At 42.1% G+C, this 23556-nt stretch overlaps 1 protein-coding gene across 1 annotated transcript in view; it reads right to left on the bottom strand.

Annotated features, from left to right (window-relative positions):
* Positions 1-1309: 1309 nt before the first annotated feature.
* chsy1 (chondroitin sulfate synthase 1) overlaps positions 1310-23556 on the bottom strand; it is a 31880-nt gene continuing 9633 nt past the window's right edge. The window contains exon 3 of the mRNA XM_028015022.1: positions 1310-3867. Within this exon, the coding sequence (XP_027870823.1) occupies positions 2275-3867 (1593 nt within the window). The 3' untranslated portion in view covers positions 1310-2274. The remainder of the gene's footprint in view (positions 3868-23556) is intronic.

A 23556-nucleotide genomic window follows, 5' to 3' on the forward strand; every position in this document is an offset into this window, starting at 1 on the left:
CCTTCGGAGGCTGCCTTTGATCACTGCGATGCAACGAAGGCTTTCTAAATTACAAGGCTCCTCCAAACGCGGTTCACAGCTACTTCCTTCATTTCCCTGGATTCGAAGGAGGGGTCTGGTGTACCTTTCACAGAGATACAGTGGAAGAGGAGACAGTTTTAAATATTACTATATTGGAATGTGATGGAAAGGAAATTAAAGGCTTGAAGTGGTTTTTGTTGCTTCCTTTTAGAGGTCATTAAAGGACGTGGCCCATGGCAACAGGCTCTTTGAAGGACACAGCACTGAATTTGGACGCAAATAAGAAATAAAGATCCAAAATTCCAACCACATCTATCAGAATCAAGTATCTTCACTTGATACAGAACTCCATGAAAAACAGTTTTTTTTTTAAAGCTGTACAGTAAGGAGGAACATGAAGAAAAGTGAGGTTGATGTTGGAGCCAGCAGAAGAAAGGCGCCTGCTTGGACAACACCAACCAGCAGAGAGAAGCCAGAAACCTGGTGAGAGCAAAATTAAACTTTAAGGGTCAAAGTCAAACTTTAAGGGTCAACTAGGCCATTGATGGGAGGCGCTGTGCTGTTACCATACAGCTCAGAGCCGGAAGCAGACAGACGAGGTGAAAACGTTCAGCTAGTGGAGGCTGTTTGTCAGGAAGAGTTAGAAGCGTCAGAATCGAGAAATAAATTCTTGACCCACACAAGACTTCAGGGGACAATACTATGATTTAAGAACACGAGTATGTCAGTTTTAGTTTGGGTCATGATTTACAATAAATGGCTTTACCCAACTATTAATCATGAGACACTCTAGTGTTTGTATCGATTTTTTGAGCAGTGCTGTATAAAGCTGAGCTGGATGTTGTCCTGCTCCATCTCGCCCTCCTTCCAGCCCCGGGTGGCTGGATGAGGCTGGTGGAAATCCCAACATTGCTGCTCTCTTTCTGTAGAGGAAAGAAGTCGCTCTGGACCAGCCCTCCCTTAAGCCACGGCCAGACATGATTTACATTTTCATTAAGGGCACAAGGAAACAAATGCTTGGGAGTATCTGCATCTAGACCTTGTTGTGAAATAATTCCAGACTAATAATGATGGAGGAGCCCAGGAATGTCCCCAAGGCTGGATTCCTCAGCAGGAGCTGCAGGGACTGCAGCTGGATCATTGTGGGCATGGTTTTCCCACACTACCAGCTTCATTAGGCATTCATGGAGCAATGAGTCTGATGACAGAGTCATGAAAACCTGGGAGACAAGATCAAACAGGACTTATTTCCGATTGCAACACTAGAAAAACTGCAGACACACCCACATCACTGAGCCACAACACTTTATTCAACAAAGTCATTTAGAAAAAGGAACAGCAACATGTGACTTAAGATGGCCGACAAGAGGGCTGCTCCCATTTTATTACGCTGCTACGACGACCTGAGCGGCTTCAGTCTGTTAGAAAGGCCTGAAACACACGGCCTTTACACCATCACACACCTGAAGGACGCCACCCACACACACACACACTCTTCTCTCTCTCGCACACACACAGAACAAGGGGAACATCTAAAGCAGACTGCAGATCTATCTTTGGTGAGAAGTTTAAAAATAGGTTTGCAAAAAAAGAAGAAACAAAGGGCTATGTCATGACTACTGATGCGGTTATACAATCTTTTCAATACACATTGTTCAAAAATCAGAAGGTAGAAAATAGAGCCTGCAAATTCAATAAATTAGAAAACAAAGTGAATTGCAGATATCAAATCCAGCAGTAGAGTTTTAAAAAATCATAAAAAACTGAAATATATATATAAAAAAGGAAAAAATGGTAACAGTGTAACAACATCTAACCAAAAAAAAACAAGGTAAAAAAGACACTGGAAGTCTAACAGAACAGCTCTGATTGGACGTTTGGCTGGGATCATGTTCAGGCTCGGCCTTGTGTAAACATTCCCAATCAGGAGGGGAATTCTGCTCCGAGTACTCTTGGTTGGTAAAGTACACACACCAGACAAACACAATGCGTTACAAGCATGACTGTGTACTTCTTGAGGTACACACAACCAACTGCTGCGTCCTCAGCACTGATGGAACCTGTCAGTGGAGAAGAGCCTCAGGTTCTGGTTAGCACCCACCAACGTTCCTCCTATGATCAACAACATGAGTCCAGGCTGCCTACGTGAAAAACAGTCAAACAACGCCGGACGGAAAGTCTTTCACTGTAGTAAAAATAAATAGATGAAAAGTGAGTTATAAAGCGGAAGTGAACGGCCATGGTGTGTTTTCATCATGCTGTCCTGACCGAGGCGTTGCTGCTGGCCAGCCTCCTGAAGCCGTGGTCGTTCTTCTCCAGCCAGAGTTCAGACAGCTGTTGGGTGGAGCCGTACGACGAGGCCTTGGAGCCCAGGCACATCTTGTACTGCTTCGCCTCCAGGTTGGGGTCACATATGACCGGGTGGTGGACGTGCACGATCCCCGTGTCCATACTTCTGAACAGCTTGATCCCCGACTGGACAAATTTATTATAAAGGTCGACGTCCTCTAGCCCCCACCCCTGTATGGAGGTGTCGAAGCCCCCGGCTTGGACCAAGTCCCCCTTATAGACGCAGACGATCCCAAAGCCGTAGGTCCTCCATAGCCCCGTCTTGGAGGTGAAGACGTAGTGGTTGTTACTGGGGACCTTCCCAGAGTACACCACTTTGGGGTCATACTGGCTGAAGATGATGGGAAAGTAGGCCTGCTCCCCCAAGGCGGTGTTGGTCCGGCAGCGCTTCAGGAAGTCGCTGGAGAAGAGCAGATCTACGTCACAGTAGAAGAGCAAGGAATCGTTGGAGAAATGCAGGGAGCCCACTTCCAGAGCCAGAGCCCTGGAGAAGGAGCCGGCGACGGGCTTTATCTCCATGTCAGCTCTGGGGTACTTCAGGTGGTACTCCCTCATCAGCTCCACCTGCTTGACCCGCTCGGTGTTATTGTCCGTGCTGAACAGCAGAATCAGCAGCTTTACATTCAGGTTGGGGATCAAGCAAACTTTCTCAAAGTTAGCCATGAAGCGCACAAAGATGTCGTAGCGGCCCGACAACGGCACCAGGATGTTAACTTTGCTTTCTTTGGGCTCCCTCTGGTCCTGTCCTGAACTAGTGAGCTTGAAAGGCACCAGCATTTTCAGAGAGTTGGACAGGAAGGACAGGGAGTCAGACTCCTGGTTGATGTGGCTAGCGAGAGCCCTGGCATCCATCTCGTCCTCTTCCCTGAACTGGATCTGGCTGAAGGTCTGCTGAAGGTAAGCATGTCTCCTCACGGGAACCGTCATGGTCTTCCCTTTGTGCTTCTTGTACAGCAAAAGCAGATCCAGCACATATTCCGCCCCGTACAGCGGGTTGACCCGTCGGTAGCCATACTGGATTTCTTTGAAATCGATGACCCGACCTCGCGTTTTGGCGTTGGCATTGATCATCTCCATCACCTGCATGATGATGTCGTCCAGAGCCTGCCTCTGAGAGGAGTCCATCCCACGGCGAGGTGGCTGACTGTCCGAGGAGGAGAACAGGTACTTTCCCGTCAGGAACTCCCATTCTAGGACTTCCTCTCGTTGATGGGGATGAAAGCGCATGAAGGATGGAGGAATGCCCAGCTGGAGGTCCTCTCGGCTGGGCTCGGCTGCTCCATAGCGCCCCATCTGGACAATCTCTCGGTGCAATTGAATGGTTCTGTGGCGCAGGTCTGCGATCTTGCGGCTGAGCAGGTAGCTGTGCAGGCGGTACTGGTAGGGCGGGTTCTTGTTGGGGTGCAGAGTGATGGCTCGATGGATCTTGCTGTTGTGGAGATCTCGTATGTAGCCTTTCTTATTTGGTTCATAGTTCTCATAGAAGAGTTGCTGCATCTGTAAAGACAGGAGACAGTTTGCTGTCAGAACACTTCAGGTTCAAATTCAGGTCACATTGCATCCATCTGTCCACATAAGACCACTGAACATGAGGAGATAGAGAACCAATTTTCTCCTTACTGTCTCCAGACCAGTACTCATGTCTGCATTATTCAGACATGAATAATGCAGCTGGCAGTGGAACATGAAAAATGAACCTAAGGAAACCAGGGCAAGTACAAACACACACTGGAAATACACTTCAATAGGAGAACCTGCTGGTGTTTAGTCCCAACACCAGCAAGGACTAAAGCGTTGAAAACAGATTTAACTGCTTAAATAAGGGGTGTCAATACTTTTGGAATTTTGCACCAAATCCAGATCCAAAATGTATCAACAAAACCTATTCAACCGTGAAATAGCTGCCTCTTCATTAAATAAATTCTTCTTTTCATGTTGATTACTCCTCCAGGATTTCATGATTGTTTTTGTGAATTTTTGCAACCAAAATCTACATTTTAAAGGAATTTTGTAATATTTGCGCTGGTAGGACTTTGTTACATTTGTTGAATTGATCACAGAATGTAACTTAACAAGACAGGCCGAGGCAGCAGTGCAGTAGAAGTGAGAAACACTGCAGGTGAGAGTTCGCATCACTCAAACCCAATGTTTCTGACCATTTTTGGGGAAAATTTGCAATAAACTGAAAATTATTAATTTGTGTGGAAAAAAATGCAAGGATCTGATGTTGAAACCAGACCATTGGTGCTCCAGCTGTGTGTGGTTTCTTGCAGTGAGCTGACAAATGTGCAGGTGACAGTAGAAGCTGCACTCTAAACGCCATCGTCAACAAGTCAGAGATGATGGATGGTTACAGACGGCCACAGCAGCAGATTGGCCAATCACAGCCTCCGCAGAGAGAAGCTCTCCTCTAGACATGTTGCCATGGTTGCATGAAAGCTCCAAGCAGCTTCCAGCTGTGGTCCAGGCTGAGGTCACAGCCGTGACCTTGTCCAGGGACAACACTGTAGACTCACAGACTAGGCACAAGCTCCATGTTGCCAATGTTTGCATGAAATTTTTACAATGCCATGTTTTTCCTGATAAATCTGAGTTGATAGTGATGCTGGATGAAAGCCCAGACGGCACCCAGCAGGGTCATCAGCTGGCAGCCAGCTGGTCACAACCCCCCATAGCTTTAGTCATAAGGCTGACTCTTCACTGCTGCAGTCATTAGTTTCATTTCTTCACACTCATTAATCTCCCGTCATTTCTTCCTACCAACGAGCTTTCCTAATCTGAGGAAAAACTGTTCCAGGAAGCTGAAGGTTGAACTTTTTATTCCAGATATTAAAGAGAAATGCCTTAAAGGCTTAGCTTGTTTATTTTATGTGGGCTTGTGTGGAGTAGATGATAGTAGAAAATATCTTATATATATATATATATATGTACACATATATATATATATATAGAAGCCAGCAGACTCAACACGACCTAAGCAGACACGGCTAGTGCAAAAACAAAGACACTTCAGTGAGGAAACAGAAATAAAGCCTCAGGTCATTCAGTGTGAGTCGTTTATAATGTTTGAAGATTTCTGTTTATTAGGCCAATGTTGAGGAGAAATAGGCTTCTGAGCAGCGGGTGCTAACACCTCTCCACCCCCCAAATGAAAATTCCTCCCAGGTTCCCCGGACTGAGAAAGCTCTTTACGTCACTGCTTTGGTTTAATTCAGATGCACTGGAGGGTTTTCAAGCACAAACCTCCTGATTGGGGTCATGGAACCCTAATCAGATTTAAGGGTGCCTTCACACCAGACCTGTTTGGTCCGCTTTAATCCAACTCTAGTTGGTTTGGGGAGATGTGAATGTGAAATCAAACTCTGATGTGGACCAAAAAAGTGACTCTGGTCCACCAACAAACCTTGGTGTGGGTTCGACACCTTGGTGTGCACTAGAGAAGTGAACTCTAGTGCGGTTTGAATGCACATGTCAACACTGAAACCACTCCAAAAGTAGAAAGTGGACAATTCTGCAGGGCATTCTGGGTAAATACAACCAAAACAAACACACAAGCCTGGCACTAGTGGGAGAAATGGCTTTGGGACTTTTATCAAAGACAAAAAAGAAATCCTCCAACCGCTAAAATCTGACGCCACTTCACTGTTTACGTCTCATGAAAAAGGAAGTTGTGTTCAGTGTTTCCTTCAGTAGTTCTTGGTGTAGCACCACTACAGGTGAGGAGTGGCACATTTTGCTCAAAGTGTGCAAAATGTTTTTTTTATTGCGAAAAAAAACCCACAGCAGCTGGAAATGGACCAAATGATGAAGCTTTGGTCCCAGTGGAACTGAGGGGTCCACTATATTGTGGGAAAACGCCAATTCTGTGTTCTAGGTGTGAGTTGAATAATATTTTGGTGCTAAAAGTAAAAATAAACTAACTCTGGGGTTGCAGCTCCACCAGCTGGGTCAGAGGCCTCACACACTCTATGGCGGGGTTTAATCTGCAGGACAAAAAGCACCCCCACCCCCCAGCCCCCACCCCAAACACCCCTCCACCATCCAAACCTAATTGGAGACTGGCCGTCTAGTAAACGCTGGTGATGTGTCCAAATTCATTTTCCGCTCCAGGAAAAGTTTCTCCCAGCAGGACAGCTCCACAGTGGGACTGGGATTGATCCGCTTGGCGGGCAGCAGGACAGCATGTGACTAGAGCTAATTCAGACAGACACCCTGTGACTGTGACACCCAGCGGACCAACAGGACAGATGGGATCTTTGATTGCCTTATAAAAGGCTTATAGGGTCAAATGATTCATAACACATAGATGCATCATTTCATTCCACAAAAGCAGCAGCTCATCTACATCCACAGCTGCAGAAAACAGGAAGTAGATAAGTTTGCTGATGAGAAATAGATGTGCATACTGACCACTCTGAGCACCTCACACCAGAACCACACATACACACACAGAGCAGTAGACAACCTGGGTAAAGTGCCTTGCCCAGGGGCACATGGACATGTGGCAGGAGAGATCTGGACTCAAACCCCCAACCTGGATTGAAAAACAACTTTTCCCACTGAGCTCAACTGTGGCAGCTTCCACAGTTGCCACCTATCAACAGTTACTATGTCAACACAGCAAAAAACACAGGTGGGCATTTTTCCACATAATCTATTATTTATTATAAAATTTATTACAAAATTTTATCTTATTGTGATAAAAATTTGATTAATGACACTGAATAAAAAAACTAAACAGTATTTTCGGAAAAGTTGGTTTTACTATTTTCTCCACTGTTCCACAAGAGCACCAATAAATATCAATAAACTTTAAAATATGAATAAATGAAGTCTCTATATGCAGTTTAGTGATATAAATCTTTAAATAAGAGGCGTCCTGAAGAAGCCTGTTTCAAACGGGAACGCTTCTCCAGGGAACAATTTGTGTTTGTGGCGACATGAATGCTGTGCCATACAGTCACAGCCTGACAGTTACCTGAAAATGTAGTAATAAATTATTTTTTTAATTCTAATTTTTATTATTGCAATAGCATCACAAAATATCGCAATACAATTCCAAGTGCATATCTGCAGCTTTTAGAGGCTGCAGGTGTCAACAGCTCAGAGAGAAAAGCTGAACAAGTTCAAATGATAAAAGATGTTTTTATAGAAAGAATGAGACTAAATCCAGGCGATGCTGGATGTGGAGGAGCTACGGCTGCCACACAGGTTCACATCAGCATCAGCAGTGTCATGTGAAGAGGTCAGAAATGAAAAGGCATTAAGTGTTTGAACATTTTCTTATATTTTACTTTTAGTAAGCTGAAAAAAACAAGTAAAAAAGCAGTTGGTGAATGTTCCTCAAAGGACAAACTGAGGAAGCAAAGTTTCACGTCCTCAGGAAGAAATATTCCACAGGTCCCAACATGTTCCTGTCAGGCATGTAGCAATAAATCAATTCATCACACGACAAATTTAAACAACCTCAATCATTTCTATTTATGAGTTATTGTGTTTCTTTCTCTCTTTCTACTAAGCACTGGATGATAAAAGTCTTCAATCTGGTGCTTTGGTCTCAATCAGTTCTTTTGTTAAAGGACAATTTTGTTAACAGAGACTTCACTACATAATTCATTTTATTTGTTGTTTTGTTTATGTATTTAGGATATTTAGCATATATTCCAGTTCCAGTTAAATGTTCATTAGAATTTAAAGTTTATTGATCTTTGAGAATGCGTTGTTGCATTGTTATGTCTTTGTCATTATATTACTTGAAAATTGTCTCAAAATGACAATATTATCATTCATAGCAATAACTTCTGGGACAATTTATCATCCAGCAAAATGTGTTATTGTGGGAAAACAGCTTGTTATAGTGGGTTCAGCAGGAGAGATCTGCCTGGTACCTTTACAAACCAGAGACCAATGGAGGACAGGTTTGGCCCATTAATGATTTACTGGGATTCAGATTTTGACCAACTCCAGGTAGAACAGAGAAGAAGACAGGAAGTTAGAAACGTGCTCTCTGATCAGAACCATCTAACTCAACAAACCAGTCCTAGAAAGACAGATTATAGCTCAGTTTGCTATGAACTAAGCAAACATAATGCTTTGCTTAGTTCATAGTTTATTCAAAACAAATCTGAACTCAATGAAAAACACAACAGTGGGCTTCTGAGGTGGCGCAGGGGTTAAGCACAACCCACATATGGAGGCCTTAGTCCTCTACACGGCTGTCGCAGGTTCGATTCCCGACCTGACAACCTTTGCTACATGTCTTCCCCCTTCTCTCATTTTCCTGTCAATTCCCTTTCAAATAAAGGCTACTAGAGCCAATAAAACCTTTTAAAGAAAAACACACCAGTAAAGTAACAGAATCGTGTTTGTCATAGTTCCCGTCATAGCTGAAACCTAAACCATAGAGGAAGAAGCTCTCCATTCATCTGTTTCATCCCACAATAAAAGGCTCATTATCTTGATTTATGTCATTATTACTCAGTGTTGCACTGGATATCTTATTACCCCAGGATTAATAAAAGCAGGCTCTTTGGGTTTGTGTGTTGTGTAAATATTAAAATAGTCTTGATGGCAGAAAAGAGCCTTTGTTCCTTAAAGCCACCTGGTTTTATCTGCTCATGTTCCCACGGAGAAATGGGAGATAAGCTCCATTAATGGACTCAAGAACCAAAGAGAGCAACGCCTGCAAGAATAAAAGCCTCTCTCACATTACCACCCAAAACTCTGGCAAAGTCTGCAGGACTGAGATCAGGCTGGGCAGAGCAGAGGCCTCACTGCTGCAGCATGCATAGAGATGGGCAATAAATCAACAATAACAGACATCATAATCTGATAGAATTTTCAATAATTTTACTGATCTCCAATCCAGAACCACAAAGCCTCTTGGGGGATGTAGCCAGAGGAAAGACTGTAGCTGGTCAGCCTCTCACAGCTAGCCAAAAAGAGTAGATGGCATCAACTAACTCACTCTCTCTTTGGTTACCTAGCAACAACCTGACTGTTACCGTTGAATAACTTGTGCAGCAGCAGTTAAAGGTTTTGATGCTGTGGCTCAAAATTGCTTAAAAAAAAAAAAAAGAACAGCGTGTAGTGAAAGGAGAAAATGAAAACAGCAGCTGGAGAGGAAACTGAGGATGAAACAGGAAATGCCCTGTCACAAGTTTGGCAGAATTTTGGATATTTAAAAGAAAAAAAAAACTTCTTATTGATATTGACTGATATGAAACCCCTTATATTGTGATATCGTCCAAAATAATGAAGTACCATGTCAGAGCATGTTCTTTCATTATCCAATTAAAATATTCCAGAAAAATGTTAAAAAAAAAAAAAAAGGGGGAAACCTCAAGTTTGTGAATTAGTCAAGCCTGGTGCAACTGCTGCGTAACTGCAGCAACAGCAGCTGCAGCAGCAGTTTGCACCAGGTTTGTGGAGCTGCTGCAGCCAAGAGAGCAACCAGATAGTGAGAGTTGCCAAGGGAGGTAAATACATGGTGTAGCAACATTTGGTGACAACTCTTTCCACACATGTACACAAAGATCAATGAGTCAAAGCCTACAATCTGGAGCCGAGGCCCCGCCCAGCATTACCCCTCCACTGCAAAGAAATAATTAAAAATCAGCTCTTTCTGAGGTCCACTCTTTCATTTCAGCATGCAGTTACAGAGCTGGAGCCAGAGTGTGTGTAAACAGGTGCAGGGTGTGTGAAGCAGGTAAAACACAGCCTCCAGCCCTCACAACCTCACTGGTATGTAGAAGCCTGGTTCAGATCTTACCGATCCGACTGTTCCAGAACCCGCCGATGGTGGAGACGGTGGAGGTTTATCAATTGGTTCAATTCCCGCTCTGTCCGCCTCTGACATAGTGTCCTTGGGCAAGACACTCCACCCATGTTGCCTGCTGGTGGTGGTTGGTGCATGACAGCCCCACCTCTGTCAGACTGCTGTTGTTGTAATGCCAAAAAGTCGGCTTCATAAAACGTTTCAATATAAAAACAGATCTTAAGAAATATCAGACAAAAATCTACAATTGATGTCATCCAGAACATGTTTCTGTGAAACATGGTTTCTGGTGTCCAGATGATGATCTGTTAACATGACATGAAGGTCATGTTTGTCATACAGCAACAGACTTTAGTCAGAGGCTTCTTCAGATTAGCTGCAAGACTGACTGCTACCAGAGACCCTTCCTGACTGCAATGATTCTTTAAGATTCTTAGATGATATGATATGGCATTGAATTTCCCTTTTTACATTTTACTGTGAACATTTCACAACATTATCACCCTCACTTCTTTATTCCAAAACACAGCAAACAGTAGCGTTCCACTGGAGAAAAACTGATTTTCTTATTAAACGTTAGTCAGGCATCCACATGTCTCCATCAGGGGCTTGATTTTGCAGTGGTAGCCCCCAGGCTCTGGTACGCACTCGGCCCTCTGCTGTGGATCCGGGGCCTCCACGCTCTTCAACAAACTGGTTTTATTTAAAATATGTGTTTTATTGATGGGTGGTCTAGTGTTTTGCTCTGGTTGAGAAGAATGTTGTAGTACTCCTTCAGAAAGGGTCAGTAGGTGTAAACCTGTTCTTCACTCAGCTTGAGCCGAGTTCAGGAAAATGATCCCTGCTATAATTGTATTGATCCAACAGCAACATTTTATCTGCCTGTCTGTCAGGGAGGACACACCGATGAGACTCGTCTGTTCAGTGTGTGAGTGTGTTGAAGGATGCAGAGAGGTGTGTTTAGCGAGGCCTTTGCTTTATAAGGCCATGAGACCAGCAGGTTTGCTCTGTGTTGTTCTTGCTTATCAGACCAGCTAATAATAGCAATACAAGTGGACCACTTCACCATGTAAGCTAGTTTTCCACTAACCACCCAGTAAGCCTGCCAGCTTTAATTAATTAAAGCTTACTGTAGCTTAATTAAAGCTTAATTGCATTTATTATGCAATTAATTTATAATTGCATAATAAATTAAAATAAGGTTGACAATTTCCATTTGGACAGCATTTGTTAAACAGATGCTCCCCTTTTAAGCCATAGCATGTAACTTTTATATAAAAAAATGTTTTTACATATTTGTTAAAACTGCCACCATGCTGAGACAGTTTGTTATGAGACAGACACTTGTTTCATTATTATTATTAACTCCTGCCTTACCTTTCTAAGCTGAATGATGAATATTTTATTAAACACAATTTTGGTTTCAGAGACTTCATAATCCATCTTAATTAATGTTGTTTTGTTGATACATTTTGGACATTTAAATTGTTTTCTGGTCTCTGTTAAATGGTCTTTAGAAGGTAATGCTTTTTTTTATCTTTGAGATAGTGTACTTACATTAATATGGCATTATTATTATTATGTTAGCTGAAAATGGTCTCAAAATGACAATATTATTGCAATAATTTCTGGGACAATTGATCATCTAGCAAAATGTATTATCACGACAAGCCTAAGAGGCATTGACAAGTTTTGTGCCTCTGATTTATTAAATCTCAAACCATTTCTGCAGCTATCAGCTTTTTGTTGGTGCAGCACGCAAACTGAATGCTGAACCTCAGAGCTGGTGCATGTAGTAATCAGTTCCACGCCTAAAGCAGCAGCAGCAGCAGCAGCCTGCCAGAGGACATGTTGGGTGTGGGACTCTAATTACAACCCTGTCCCCGTTTGATCCCACCGACCTCACATCCACCCAGGCCCCAGGTTAGTACAGCTCCAGCTGTGTGCTGGGGTTAAAGCTACTGCTCCAGATGTGACCTGCAGCTGGCCTGGGGAATTATCTGCAGCCTCCTTCCAGCAGCCATGTGACAGCCACCGATTGGAAAGAAATATCTTCTAACCCCAAAAAGATGAAAGATCCCATCGTCTTGTTTGGTGGAGAGCTGGAGCACAGCTGCTTCTGCAAACATCTTCATCTGATCAAACTGTTCCTGTCATGGCTGGTTTAGGTGGAGGGGGGACGGTGTTGATGGACAGCAGATAGCATCTAAACTGGGGGAGGGGATAGATGATGCCAGTTGAAGGTCCCATCCAGCAAAGTTCTGGAAGTCGTCCTCCAGAACCAAAGCCATCTACTGAGTCTTCTGGTTCTGACAGGCTTTAAAGGAACCCTGGGCGGAGCTTTACGTCAGGGCCTAGTGACGGGCAGCAGGTGTCCTGAAGTTCAACTAGGCTGGAGTGGGGGGAGAGGCAGAGGGTGCTAACTGGATTTACACAGCTTTGTACTATCTTGACGGCGCCGTCCAGAAAGAGAGTCCAATACCAACACACACACAAACCCACATGGTACCGCAGAAAACGTCAGCTGCTTCCCTCTGTCTAATGCAGCTGGAACTGCTGGGTGAACAACACTCCTTCTGTTCTCCATCAGTCTATAAACTTTGTGTTATGGTTTGTGCCCAGAATAAACCCAGCAGGACCAAACAACCTTAGTGATGGAAAACCACATTCAGACAGTCAGGATGTGATTACTGGCTAACAATTCAATTCAAGAATACTTTATTGATCCAAAGGGAATTTGAACGTTGTTGTAACTCATATCATCCAAAGTTCTTCAAAGAGTTGTTGTGGATGATGATGGCTGTGAGCAGAAAGGACCTCCAGTAACAGTCTGAGTTACAGCAGATCTGAAGCAGCCACTGACTGAAGCCACTGTTGTATCAGTGTGAGGAAGCAGAAGCTCAGGGTCGTCTGCAATCTTCTTGATTTGATAAAGTATCCTTGTTTGCGCATAAATGAATCCTTCCAGGAAGTTGCAATGCTGCAATCACAACTACTCATGCAAATTCACTCATAATTCGCAAATTTTGCATAGACTTACAATTTTCACCAATCATCGCAACTGTTCTGCAAATCTGACTAATCACCTGAATGCTTTATATATTTCATTCGTTCAACACTGAACTTTGACCAGTCACAAGCTCCTTCTTATTTAACTTTGTGTTTTATGAAAGATAAAAGCTTGTGACACTACACTCTTCCATTTGTCTTTTTTCCCCCCCAGTGTAAACAGTTCACGTTAACTTGAATGACCAATATGGAATTCTTCCTTTGCACTTTGACAACTCCTCTGGACATGATTCTATTTGCATTGAGGCTGCCATTTCAACAAGGTACTAAAATGTTATTTGGATTTTAAATACTAACGATGTTAAAATCCTGTCTATATTGGGAAGGTTCTGTGCAGCAATTCCAACTTTTTTGTAAGATCATGCTATGGCAGCAACAACAACAAAAAAAGATGTAAAGAATTTGCGACTTTGACCACATTGCTCTGAAAAAGCTGCAATTATCACAAAAAACATCATCACCTCCTGGAGGGACTGACTGGCCGATTACTCAAATCTAATGTTTCAAAGGTAAGACGGAGCTGGAGGAGCCTGTTCAGAAACAAACTGTCCTGAGGTCAACAAGGCATTTGCATAACCTTTTATGTGGTGTATGTAAAGTACTTGAATTGACTTGTTGTGCTACACAAATAAACCTTCCCTGCCTTTTATTGCCAAGCAGAACTTCAACAGTTTACACACAATGCAGAAAACAGATTCTACTGGATGGTGTAGATACGAACACAGAAATCACACCAAGCTGAGACCAAAGTCTACAGAGACCACCTCCAAATGCTCTCCGTAACACTCCACAGTTCTTCCTATAGAAAAGTTTGTTTTATGGGATGCGGTAGAGTAGAGAAACTTTCAAAACATACTCTCAAATTCTTTTGGTATTCTGTTCTTTTGCTTGAAATAGGCCCCAGAATCCCACTAATGATTTGATTAAACTGTGTTTTCTACTTCTTTAGAACCCAGAAGTTGGTACTCCTGCCCTGGACATATCTGACCAATAAACAGACTGAACATTGTCACACGGTGTGTAGTGAGAGGTTTTTATTTCGCTTGGAGTTTTCTCTCGGTAAAGAGAACACAAACCAACAGAAAAAAATACGGGTTAATTGATTTAAACCTCAGTGAGCAAACAGTTCTCCAAAACTGCATCCCAGAACCTTCAGAAAGCAGCAGCTAATACTCAATCACCCATTAAACAAAGTTTGTCCTGGTGAGGCAGCCGTAGTGGGTCAACAAAGTTTTATATGTAATAAGGAGGTGGATGAGGAACAACGAGCTGAGAGTTAATGGAGGTCAAGGTTTAACACTAAAAGCAAGAAAGGTTGACTGAAAAAACTTTAACCTTTCCTGATTGGATGGAAGCCTATATGTTTTCAATTAGTTACTGATGCAAATCTATATTCATATAAGTATGAATACACTTAAAAACCACGAAATATTTCAGTGTAATTCCCAGCAACTGGCAACATGGCTATTTCCTGTAAGGTCTGATGAAATTACAGTGGAGGAACCTCAAACAGACAACAGTTCAGCTGAAATAATCAGGCAACTATTGGCAACTATTTATTATTGAGTATCATTATTAGCATTAATAACCCTACTAATGACAACATATAGTTTGATCTGTTAGTGTTTGCACAATCTGAAGTGAAAAACAGTGATTCCCTTGTTAAGAGCCCAATTCTGTTGGGAAGCCATGAATCCTACAATACCTCGACATGTACCACCCACCTAAACATTGCTGCAGACAAAGCACATCTCACTATGGCAACCACACTCTCCAACAGCCGTCGTCTCTCTCACCAGGACAATGTACTCTGCCACTCTGTGAAACTTGCTAAGTAACAGCACAAAGACAGCAATAAGGCCCCCCACAGCCTGCAGGCTGGACAGATTCTGGACAGAATCTGTAGGAAATGCTAGAACAAGCTTCCCGACATAAACCCAACCCATCCTGGTGCAGCAAGTCAAGTCCTGCATGGTCCTAAATCTCAGCAGGTGCTTCTAATGTTCAGGGTAATCAAAACTCTTTCTACTGCCACTACGGATCCTACAGCAGACTCCATGCTAGCAAACAGCAAAGTCTCAGAGCTCCAACATACTTTATCGGAAGCTGAACAGTCAAGACCCAGTCATGTGGTTGCCAGACATTTGTATTCACCCACACCTTTCATAGGATGGAGCATCCCTCCCACCTCAGTACACATCACGCCACTGCCCACCGGGGTTCTCCCTCCCTGCATCCTCAGTTTTGCATTTATGAGACAGTTCCAGAGCTAAGGCCACACTTTTCAGCAGAAAGCCTCCTCTGTGAACCGCAACGTACAATTTCCATCCAGGGGCTTTAAACCAAGTGCCATTGTTAAAATCACCAATATACATCAAATATGTTGATCAGTTACATGGAATCAAAAGCAACTCTAAACAGCTGGGTTTTAGTCTTGATTTAAAGGAACTCAGTGTTTCAGTAGTTTTGCAGTTTTCTGGAAGTTTGCCCCAGATTTGTTGTGTATAGAAACTGAATGCTGCTTCTCCATGTTTGGTTCTGGTTCTGGTTCACTCACATGTTTCATACCAATCAGGGATGTGGATTGTGTGTAATGGTTGTCCAGTATTTGCTGCGACTGTAACACAGAATAGGAGTGTCATCTTCCTAAGGGACTATCTATCTATCTATCAATCAATCGACCCTACTGTGATCGGCCCACCAGTGGCTATCTACTGTCGATCGATAGATTTGATATTGAGAATATCCAATATATTTTAAATATATTTTGCATACCACTCTGTGCCAATATGAAGGGTGAGTCTCCAGTTCTGACCTGGCCTTGCAGGCTAATTCCCCCTGAGCCAATCAGATTGGATCGTGAGAAGGAGGAAGTGCCTCAGTGTTATTGACACGTTTCCTCCACAGAGGTTGACTCGTTGACTTTTTCCAGAGTACAGAATGTTTTTGAAGTTCAGCTTATGGCTGATGACTTCACAGGAAGAGATCTCACACTGTAAACAATTTACTTGGTGTCTGCATTTTTGTGATTCAGTGACTGCTATGTCTCCTCTAGCCTCTGCTCAGCAACATGAGCCCAACACGACGGTGGAACCTGCTAAGGCTCTCTAACAAAGGCTGCTTTCTACAGCCCAAATCCACACTCAGAACCCTCTACCACACACAAAGGATTCCTTCTTCATCCTGTTCATCCTGCGCGTTCAGCTTCTCGCTCATATTTAAGAAGTGAGGACACACAAAGACCAAGGAGTGTTTCTGGACATACAGGATCATTATGCTTCTGTCACTCAACTCTATTATGGGCATTTATACAGAAAACTCAAAGACAGCTGTGAAGCCCCTCATAACTGTCCCTTAAAGATGAAAACACTGAATGAATCAAAAATTAACCCAAACTAATTGTAATATTTGCTGCAGTTTTTGTGAGACATAAAGAATATTATACATTTAGCTTCAGAACAATATTCAGATGTAAATGATAAAAAACAGTATTCTTTATAAATTGATAATATGAAAGGCTTTGTATGTTTTGCATTTTTCTCGCAGCTGATTTTGTGTAGAAGTATGTCAGTAGGTGGCCATCAACAAAATCTCAAGCTTATTTAGCCATTTGAGCAACTGTTTCAGAGCAAGCTCCACATGAACCATCAGAAGGTCCTTGCTTTCCTTCTAAGCAGGGAGCTTTAGGTGTGGAAGAGGAAACAGAGGAACTGTTTGTCAGGAGGCTGATCCAGAGAAAATCATGTTTCCCCGTTCTGCATTCCTTGGTGTGTTTATCACAGAGAAAAGCACAGAGTGGGCAGCAACACATATTCAGGTCATGAGACAAGATGATTCAAGATATTTAGGTCATAATAATAATATAAAATAAATAAATGTTTTAATTCAGATCATCTTCAAAGAGTTATTGTGGACGGTGATGCTGTGGGCAGGAAGGGTTTCTACTGGCAGTCGGTCTTGTAATAAATCTTGTGACTGAAGCCTCTTCCTGTATGACAGTCTTATGATGGTCATGACATGCTAACTTATCAATTTCTGGGCAGCAGAGATGATATCCCTGAGGACACACTGTTGGTGTCCTGGGTGACACCAAATGTCTCTCTAGGTTAACAGAGCAACCAAAAGATTTAGAGTCCTATAAACCTCTGTCTGTCTGTATAGTAAAAAGACCGAGCAGAGAGATGTTGGAGTAGAAGCTATGACCCTTGATCATCATGATGGGTGGAAGAGTTGATTGGAACTTGCTCTTTGTGCTCAAAAGTCTACAAAAATTAGAAATCAGAAGCAATACAACTGGATTTTAAAGATGCTGTAAACAATACAATCTTATACTTCAAGGTATTTTAGATTTAGAACCTTGAAACACCCCTTTACTTTAGCACCAAGAGGAAGCTCCAGTGCATATGAATGTTTCATTGTGTCCCAGTGGATAAAAATCATTAAAATCAATTTCTTACTTAAGCCAACATTTCCTTGTTACCAACTGCCCCAGTCTACTGTTTAATGCTTTTTTTAAGTCCAGTGGAGTGAATCAGTTTTCCTACCAATTCTTATTAATCAACTCCACCTGCTTAAAACAACTTAAGAGCTACTTTTTATTGTCCTACAAAATTAAAGCCTGTGCATAAATTCAGGGACACATTTTTAGACGACTCAGTTTCATGTTTAGGGCTTCTGACAGTTGAGTTTTTTTTCTACCAACAGTCATGGTGACAGAGCAACTGGACAGGCTTTTGCAACACAGACTTCCTTTACCTAGAAATAATACCCACACAGGGCGGTGCAGATTCTTGATAAAAATGAAAACATTTGTGACTGACCAGGAAAATCCTCTTCTGCACCATTAAATATAACAATTAATACAATGGACTAAACAACACTTAACTCTAAACATTAACCACACCATGACTTCTCCTTTCTCCTGCTGCATGAGGCCTGCATCAGCGTCGCAGCCAGGTCACACACTGTGCTGCACACATGACACGTGATGAAAACAAACTATGAGCAATGAGCATGTACTCTGTGTGCCTTTACCTCCACTCCTTTCTTGTATTACATTTATTCACAAATTAAATATATTTTTAAATCTAATAAAAATGTCTGTTGCAGTGCATAATTAGCAATCAAAGTTGTAAAAAACAAACAGTTCTCACCAACAGACCATATTGTTCAAGGTAAAGAGCCATTCAAAACAATGGGATCATTTGTGAACGTCACGTACGTTTTTTTTTAGCAGATTGTTTCACCAAAGGCCTTTTATAAAGTAACTCATGTTTTAACTGCATCTTGGTTGGATTACTGGACTCTGTATGTTGAACTCAATAAATCCTCAGTTCAGAGGAATGAAAGCTGTTCAAAGTGCTGCTCCACACCTTCTGACTAATGAGCTGGACTGAGAAGTAGGTCTTTATATTGGGATTTCAAAAATTGACTACCAGAACAGAATGATAATGAGAAAAGGTTTAAATGTATGAAGATTCCATCTGCATATGAATAATGTACAGTCCCTCACTCAGATGCATCCATGTCTCTTAAGTGTAAGAGCTTCAGCTGAAATAGATTCCATTTTATGGAAGACTGGAGCCAAGTAGGTTTTATTTTAGTCTACTTCCAGGAACCTCAATCCAACATTACAGCATATGAAATTCTGTCCATGAAAAAATAAATGGCATAGATTTTGTGTGCAGTTATTAAGCCCCACAAAGTGAGGAAACTAGTTATGTAATCTCTATTAGCCAAGGGCAGCTATGAGATTCTGATGGTATGAAACCTTTACACTTCACTTTCTAGATGTAAACCACATTTACAACACGTGTGTAATGAAACGACCATAACAGCATTCTTTGCATTTCATGCCACTAATAATACCAATGAGTTTAGTGTGGAAGGTCCTGGTGAGTGTGGTTGGATACCAGCCTCAAACCTCTTAAAGGTCAAGTGTCCACAGTAAATCAACCACCAACCCCCCATTATGTACCAGAGTCACATCATACAAGTGAATCCACTGAGATCATTGGCTATGTGAGCTTTCAGAACATGAAGCTGTGGTTGTAGAACCAAACAGGCATAGAGCAGAGCTCTGTCTAGTTTCTTATACAGACTGGATGTCCTAATGTATTCAGAGCTTTAAATACAAGTAAAGTTGTTGAGTTGCAACGTCAGCAAGTGACTGACTGCATCCGAATTCTGCTGATCATCATATCCCAGATCATAAGGGCACTGGATGATGATGATGATGATTTTAGAACAGCACCCCTCCTGGTGACAGCATGTTGAAGCGGCTCTGTTTTGTTGGTTCTGATTGGTTCTTTTTTCTAAACTTTTATTCAGAATTTCTTGCTTGAATCATTGCTATTAGGACCTTTTGCTGTTACTCTTTTACTTTCGGCCAGTTGTTATGATACATAACCATGGCAACAAGGTATTGTTTTTACCACCGGGAGCAGCTCAAATCTTACCTGAACTATGACCCCAAATCCCAGGAGGTCAAATGGGGGCTTTGTGGATACAGAAAAGCCTGTACCCTCTTCCATTTATCGGAACGATCAAGGATCATTTCCCAGACTCTCTCTCCCGCTTTCTAACCATACAATCAGACAGATATTTACAGAGCAGCAGCAAAAGCAAAAGACATGGATTAGCTGAGCAACAATATTATATCCAGGACATAATATTGTGGAACATCATCTCTGCTGCCAAGATAATGATCATGGCATGACAGTCATTAGACATGAGATCCTTCCTGACTACATCATCACCATCCACAATGACTCTGAACATATTTGGATGATGTGAGTTATGACATTTAATTTTCCTTTAGGATCAATAAAGTACACCTGAATAGGATTGCTGTTTGGTGTACTAGATATTTCCCTTATAAGAGCAGCTGTAGATGTGATGGGAAACAAATGCCTGAGGATTCCTCCAACATGAGAACATGTAGTCTTACATAAAAGTAGTTGGGTTAAGATGTTCAACTGGACTGAACCACTGAATTCTGCACCATATCAGAGTTTCAATCCACCAGAATGAACAAATTATTTAGCAGACATAAGAAGTGTTCAAATAAATCAATGACGGCTCCTCAGGGCTTCATCTATAAAGAGGAAACACATGGTGACAACCTGTATGGTCACTGTAAGACTCTTAGAAACTAATCTCCTTTAATTGGATAGTGAAGGCTTAGAATCGGTGCTGTGACTGATTGTGATGAGCATCATTGTAGTGCACAGTAAATGGCGCTGCCTGAGGACCTCACTACTTTTCTTATCCCACATACAAATCATGGACAAACAGTCTGGTATGACTACATTACTGAATAGAAACACATTGTACACCTTTGGCAAGAAGATTCAGTTCAGTTTAATCATATACAATATATAAATCATCATTTTATGAAAACGGCTCAATTCAATCCAGACCCAGAATGCTGTGCATTTCTGGATCGAAGTTCAGTGAAATGATCAACATTTCATTTTCTCTTTTTCTCTCTCTCTTTCTACCAAAACCAGATGACAAAAGTCTTCAGTCTGGTGCTCTGGTCTCATCTAGCCTTTTTTTTTCAGGATAATTGTTCCCAGAGATTAATTTTTCATTTTATTTGTTGTTTCTGTTTTATTTATTTTGGATATTTAAAATGACTTCCAATTCCAGTGTTAAATGTTGGTTGGAATTTAAAGTTTCTTGATCTTTGAGATTGTGTTCGTACATTATTATACTATTACCATTATATTAGTTGAAAATATTGTAATTTATTGCATTAACTTCTGGGATAATTTATTGCTCAGTAAAATTTGCCACTGTAACAGGCCTACTGGGAGTTAATGACAGGGAAAACACACAGGCTCAGCATGACTCCACATGGTACACTCTGGGTCGTCCACATATTTGTTTCTAGATTCAAACAAACATGGAGGCAGACTAGAGGCAGCAGAAGTTTGACATGCAAGTCATCCTATTTCTGCTGCTGCCTCACACAGACACCCCTGAGCAGCACAAACCCTGACTGCTGACGTCAGAGACAGGTTAGCAGGAGTAATCCTTTGGTCAGACGGGTTTCTAAAGACTGGGCTCAGGTACCGTAATTCTTCATGTTAGACCCTGAAAGGTTATGGTTCATCAAATGTTCTCTTCGTGTCTCCTTACACTACATAGCTGCTAATAGCTGCTAACACATTTCCTACCACTATTACTAAATGTAAGCTAGCAGCAGGTCCAGGAGGCCCTGCCCGGTCTGCTGAACACCAAGTCATTCCTCTGACCCTTTATTGCACATCAACTGAAACCAACGACACTTCCAGTCACTGCTATACCTGTGGTTACCCTCCAGCAAATCAAATGGTGAAGTCAAAGCGTTTTTAGCTGTAAAAAGAATCCAGAAACACTCCGTGTCGCCCCAGCCAGCTGAGTTAAACAGCTGCTCTGAAGCAGTCTGGTTTGTGGCAGGTTCCACAAGGAGCAGCACACAGCACACTGGTCCGTTTCAAACCAGTATTCAGAATCACACTTCTAATAAAATAGACCATTCAACAGAATTATTCAAAAAGCAGTTTCTCAGTGGTGGACTGCTCAGAATCAGAGGACCTAAAAGAGAATGCAAATGAAGCAGAGAGCGGTTGCCAGGCGCAGGAAAGCTTAGAGAGCTCTGAAAGGCCCGGCTGCTCTGGCTGCTCCAGCTACTCTGCACGCCACTGAGGAGACTTCAGGATTAGGATGTTGACTCAGCAATGCAGCCTTGTGATTCCCATTAACCGAGTTAGAGCTGCAGATTGGAGCTGGCACTCTTTCAGTGATCCTTAAAATAAAAGGCTATTGTTAACCCTCCCTTACCCTCCACCCCTCTGGATATTAAAGTGCAAAGAGTGTGGAGGCCACATTAAAGCACTGTTAATGTCATGTGTGCCATGATCATAGAGAGCCAATAAAAATGATAGGTAATAGAATAAAGTTTGATTCATTTATGATCTATACCACTGACGGGGAAGCCAGCTGACTGTGATGGTCTACAGTTCTCCAGTGAACGATCACTGACACCCTCAACAAGGAGGATGAGCAACAGAGGTCACTGATAAAACAAGATAGTTCTGGTTATAGACTGGTGTATCCAAGCATTTTAAAAGAGAAGCTTTGTCAAAGGATCCCAGACCAAGTTCAGATACTCTACAGTAGATGGAAAAGCTCGTCAGTAAGCCCACATTGTGTAGGAAAAAACATTTCTTGTTATAAATTCTATTTATATCTAAAGGTGTTTTAACACCTGACAGTTTGGTAAACTTGGTTCGATTGGGGTAAAAGTATTTTCCAGCTGCTGTGGTTCTCTTTCACATTGCACCAAGTCAAATCAACCAAACCTTTTGAGCAACCTGTTCCGCCTTTTGCCTGTGGTGGCGCTGCAACAAGAACCACTGAAAGAAACAACCACTGAAGAAGACACTGAACACAACTTTCTTCACAAAACCAATTGTAGTGACGTCAGCTCGTAGCGGTTGTAGAATTTCGCTTTTATCTTTGGTAAAAGACCATGATCCATTTTTCCTGCTATCATTACACTTGTGTGTTTCTTTTTGGTTATATTTACCCAGAATGCCCTGCACTCAAGTCTGATTTCTGTTTTTAGAGCGGTGTCTGGTCTGCTTTCATTCACACTGCATTTGAACCAAACCAGAGTTCACTTCAACCAAACCCAGACTGGAGTTTGTAGGTGAACCTGAGTTAGCTTTTATGATCGGCATCAGAGTTTGACTTACATTCACTCCTTCCCAAACCGGACTTTCTAGACCGTTTGATTAAAGCGGACCATATACAGTAGGACTGGTGTGAAGGCACCCTACATGAACAGAAATAAAATCTTGACATATACAGCCCTGTGTCCTGGATCTGTTTAGTATACAAACTTCATAAGTTTGTGTACTTATGAAGTTTGTATCTAACTCTGATCCTCCCACACCAATGGGAGGAAATGATGCTAAATTCTAAAACCTTCTATCTCAATAATTCAGACCTTTAATAACTCATATTCTGATATTTGATCGTAGATGCCATCTACGTGGGTACTTTTTCAGTGATATCCCAAAGTATTGAGATGTGCATGTATCAGTTGCTGCTCCAAGCCCTCAGGTCTCTCTGCTGAATCATCCCAGACAGAGTCGGGAGGCAAACCAACATTTCCTTTTCCAGTTCAAGTCAAGAAGGAGGAAAAAATGAGCATTCTGCACATTCTGTATCTAAGTGACCTGCTAGCAGAGACACAAGCTGTCTGTTCTTCATGCTGCAGAGCTATAATTCCCACTAATTCACCACTCTCGCCTCCACGTTCTGTTTATTTTTGAACTGTGAGCAGA

This window comes from Xiphophorus couchianus, chromosome 4 (genome assembly GCF_001444195.1).
Source record: "Xiphophorus couchianus chromosome 4, X_couchianus-1.0, whole genome shotgun sequence".
In the NCBI taxonomy this organism is placed as follows: domain Eukaryota; kingdom Metazoa; phylum Chordata; class Actinopteri; order Cyprinodontiformes; family Poeciliidae; genus Xiphophorus; species Xiphophorus couchianus.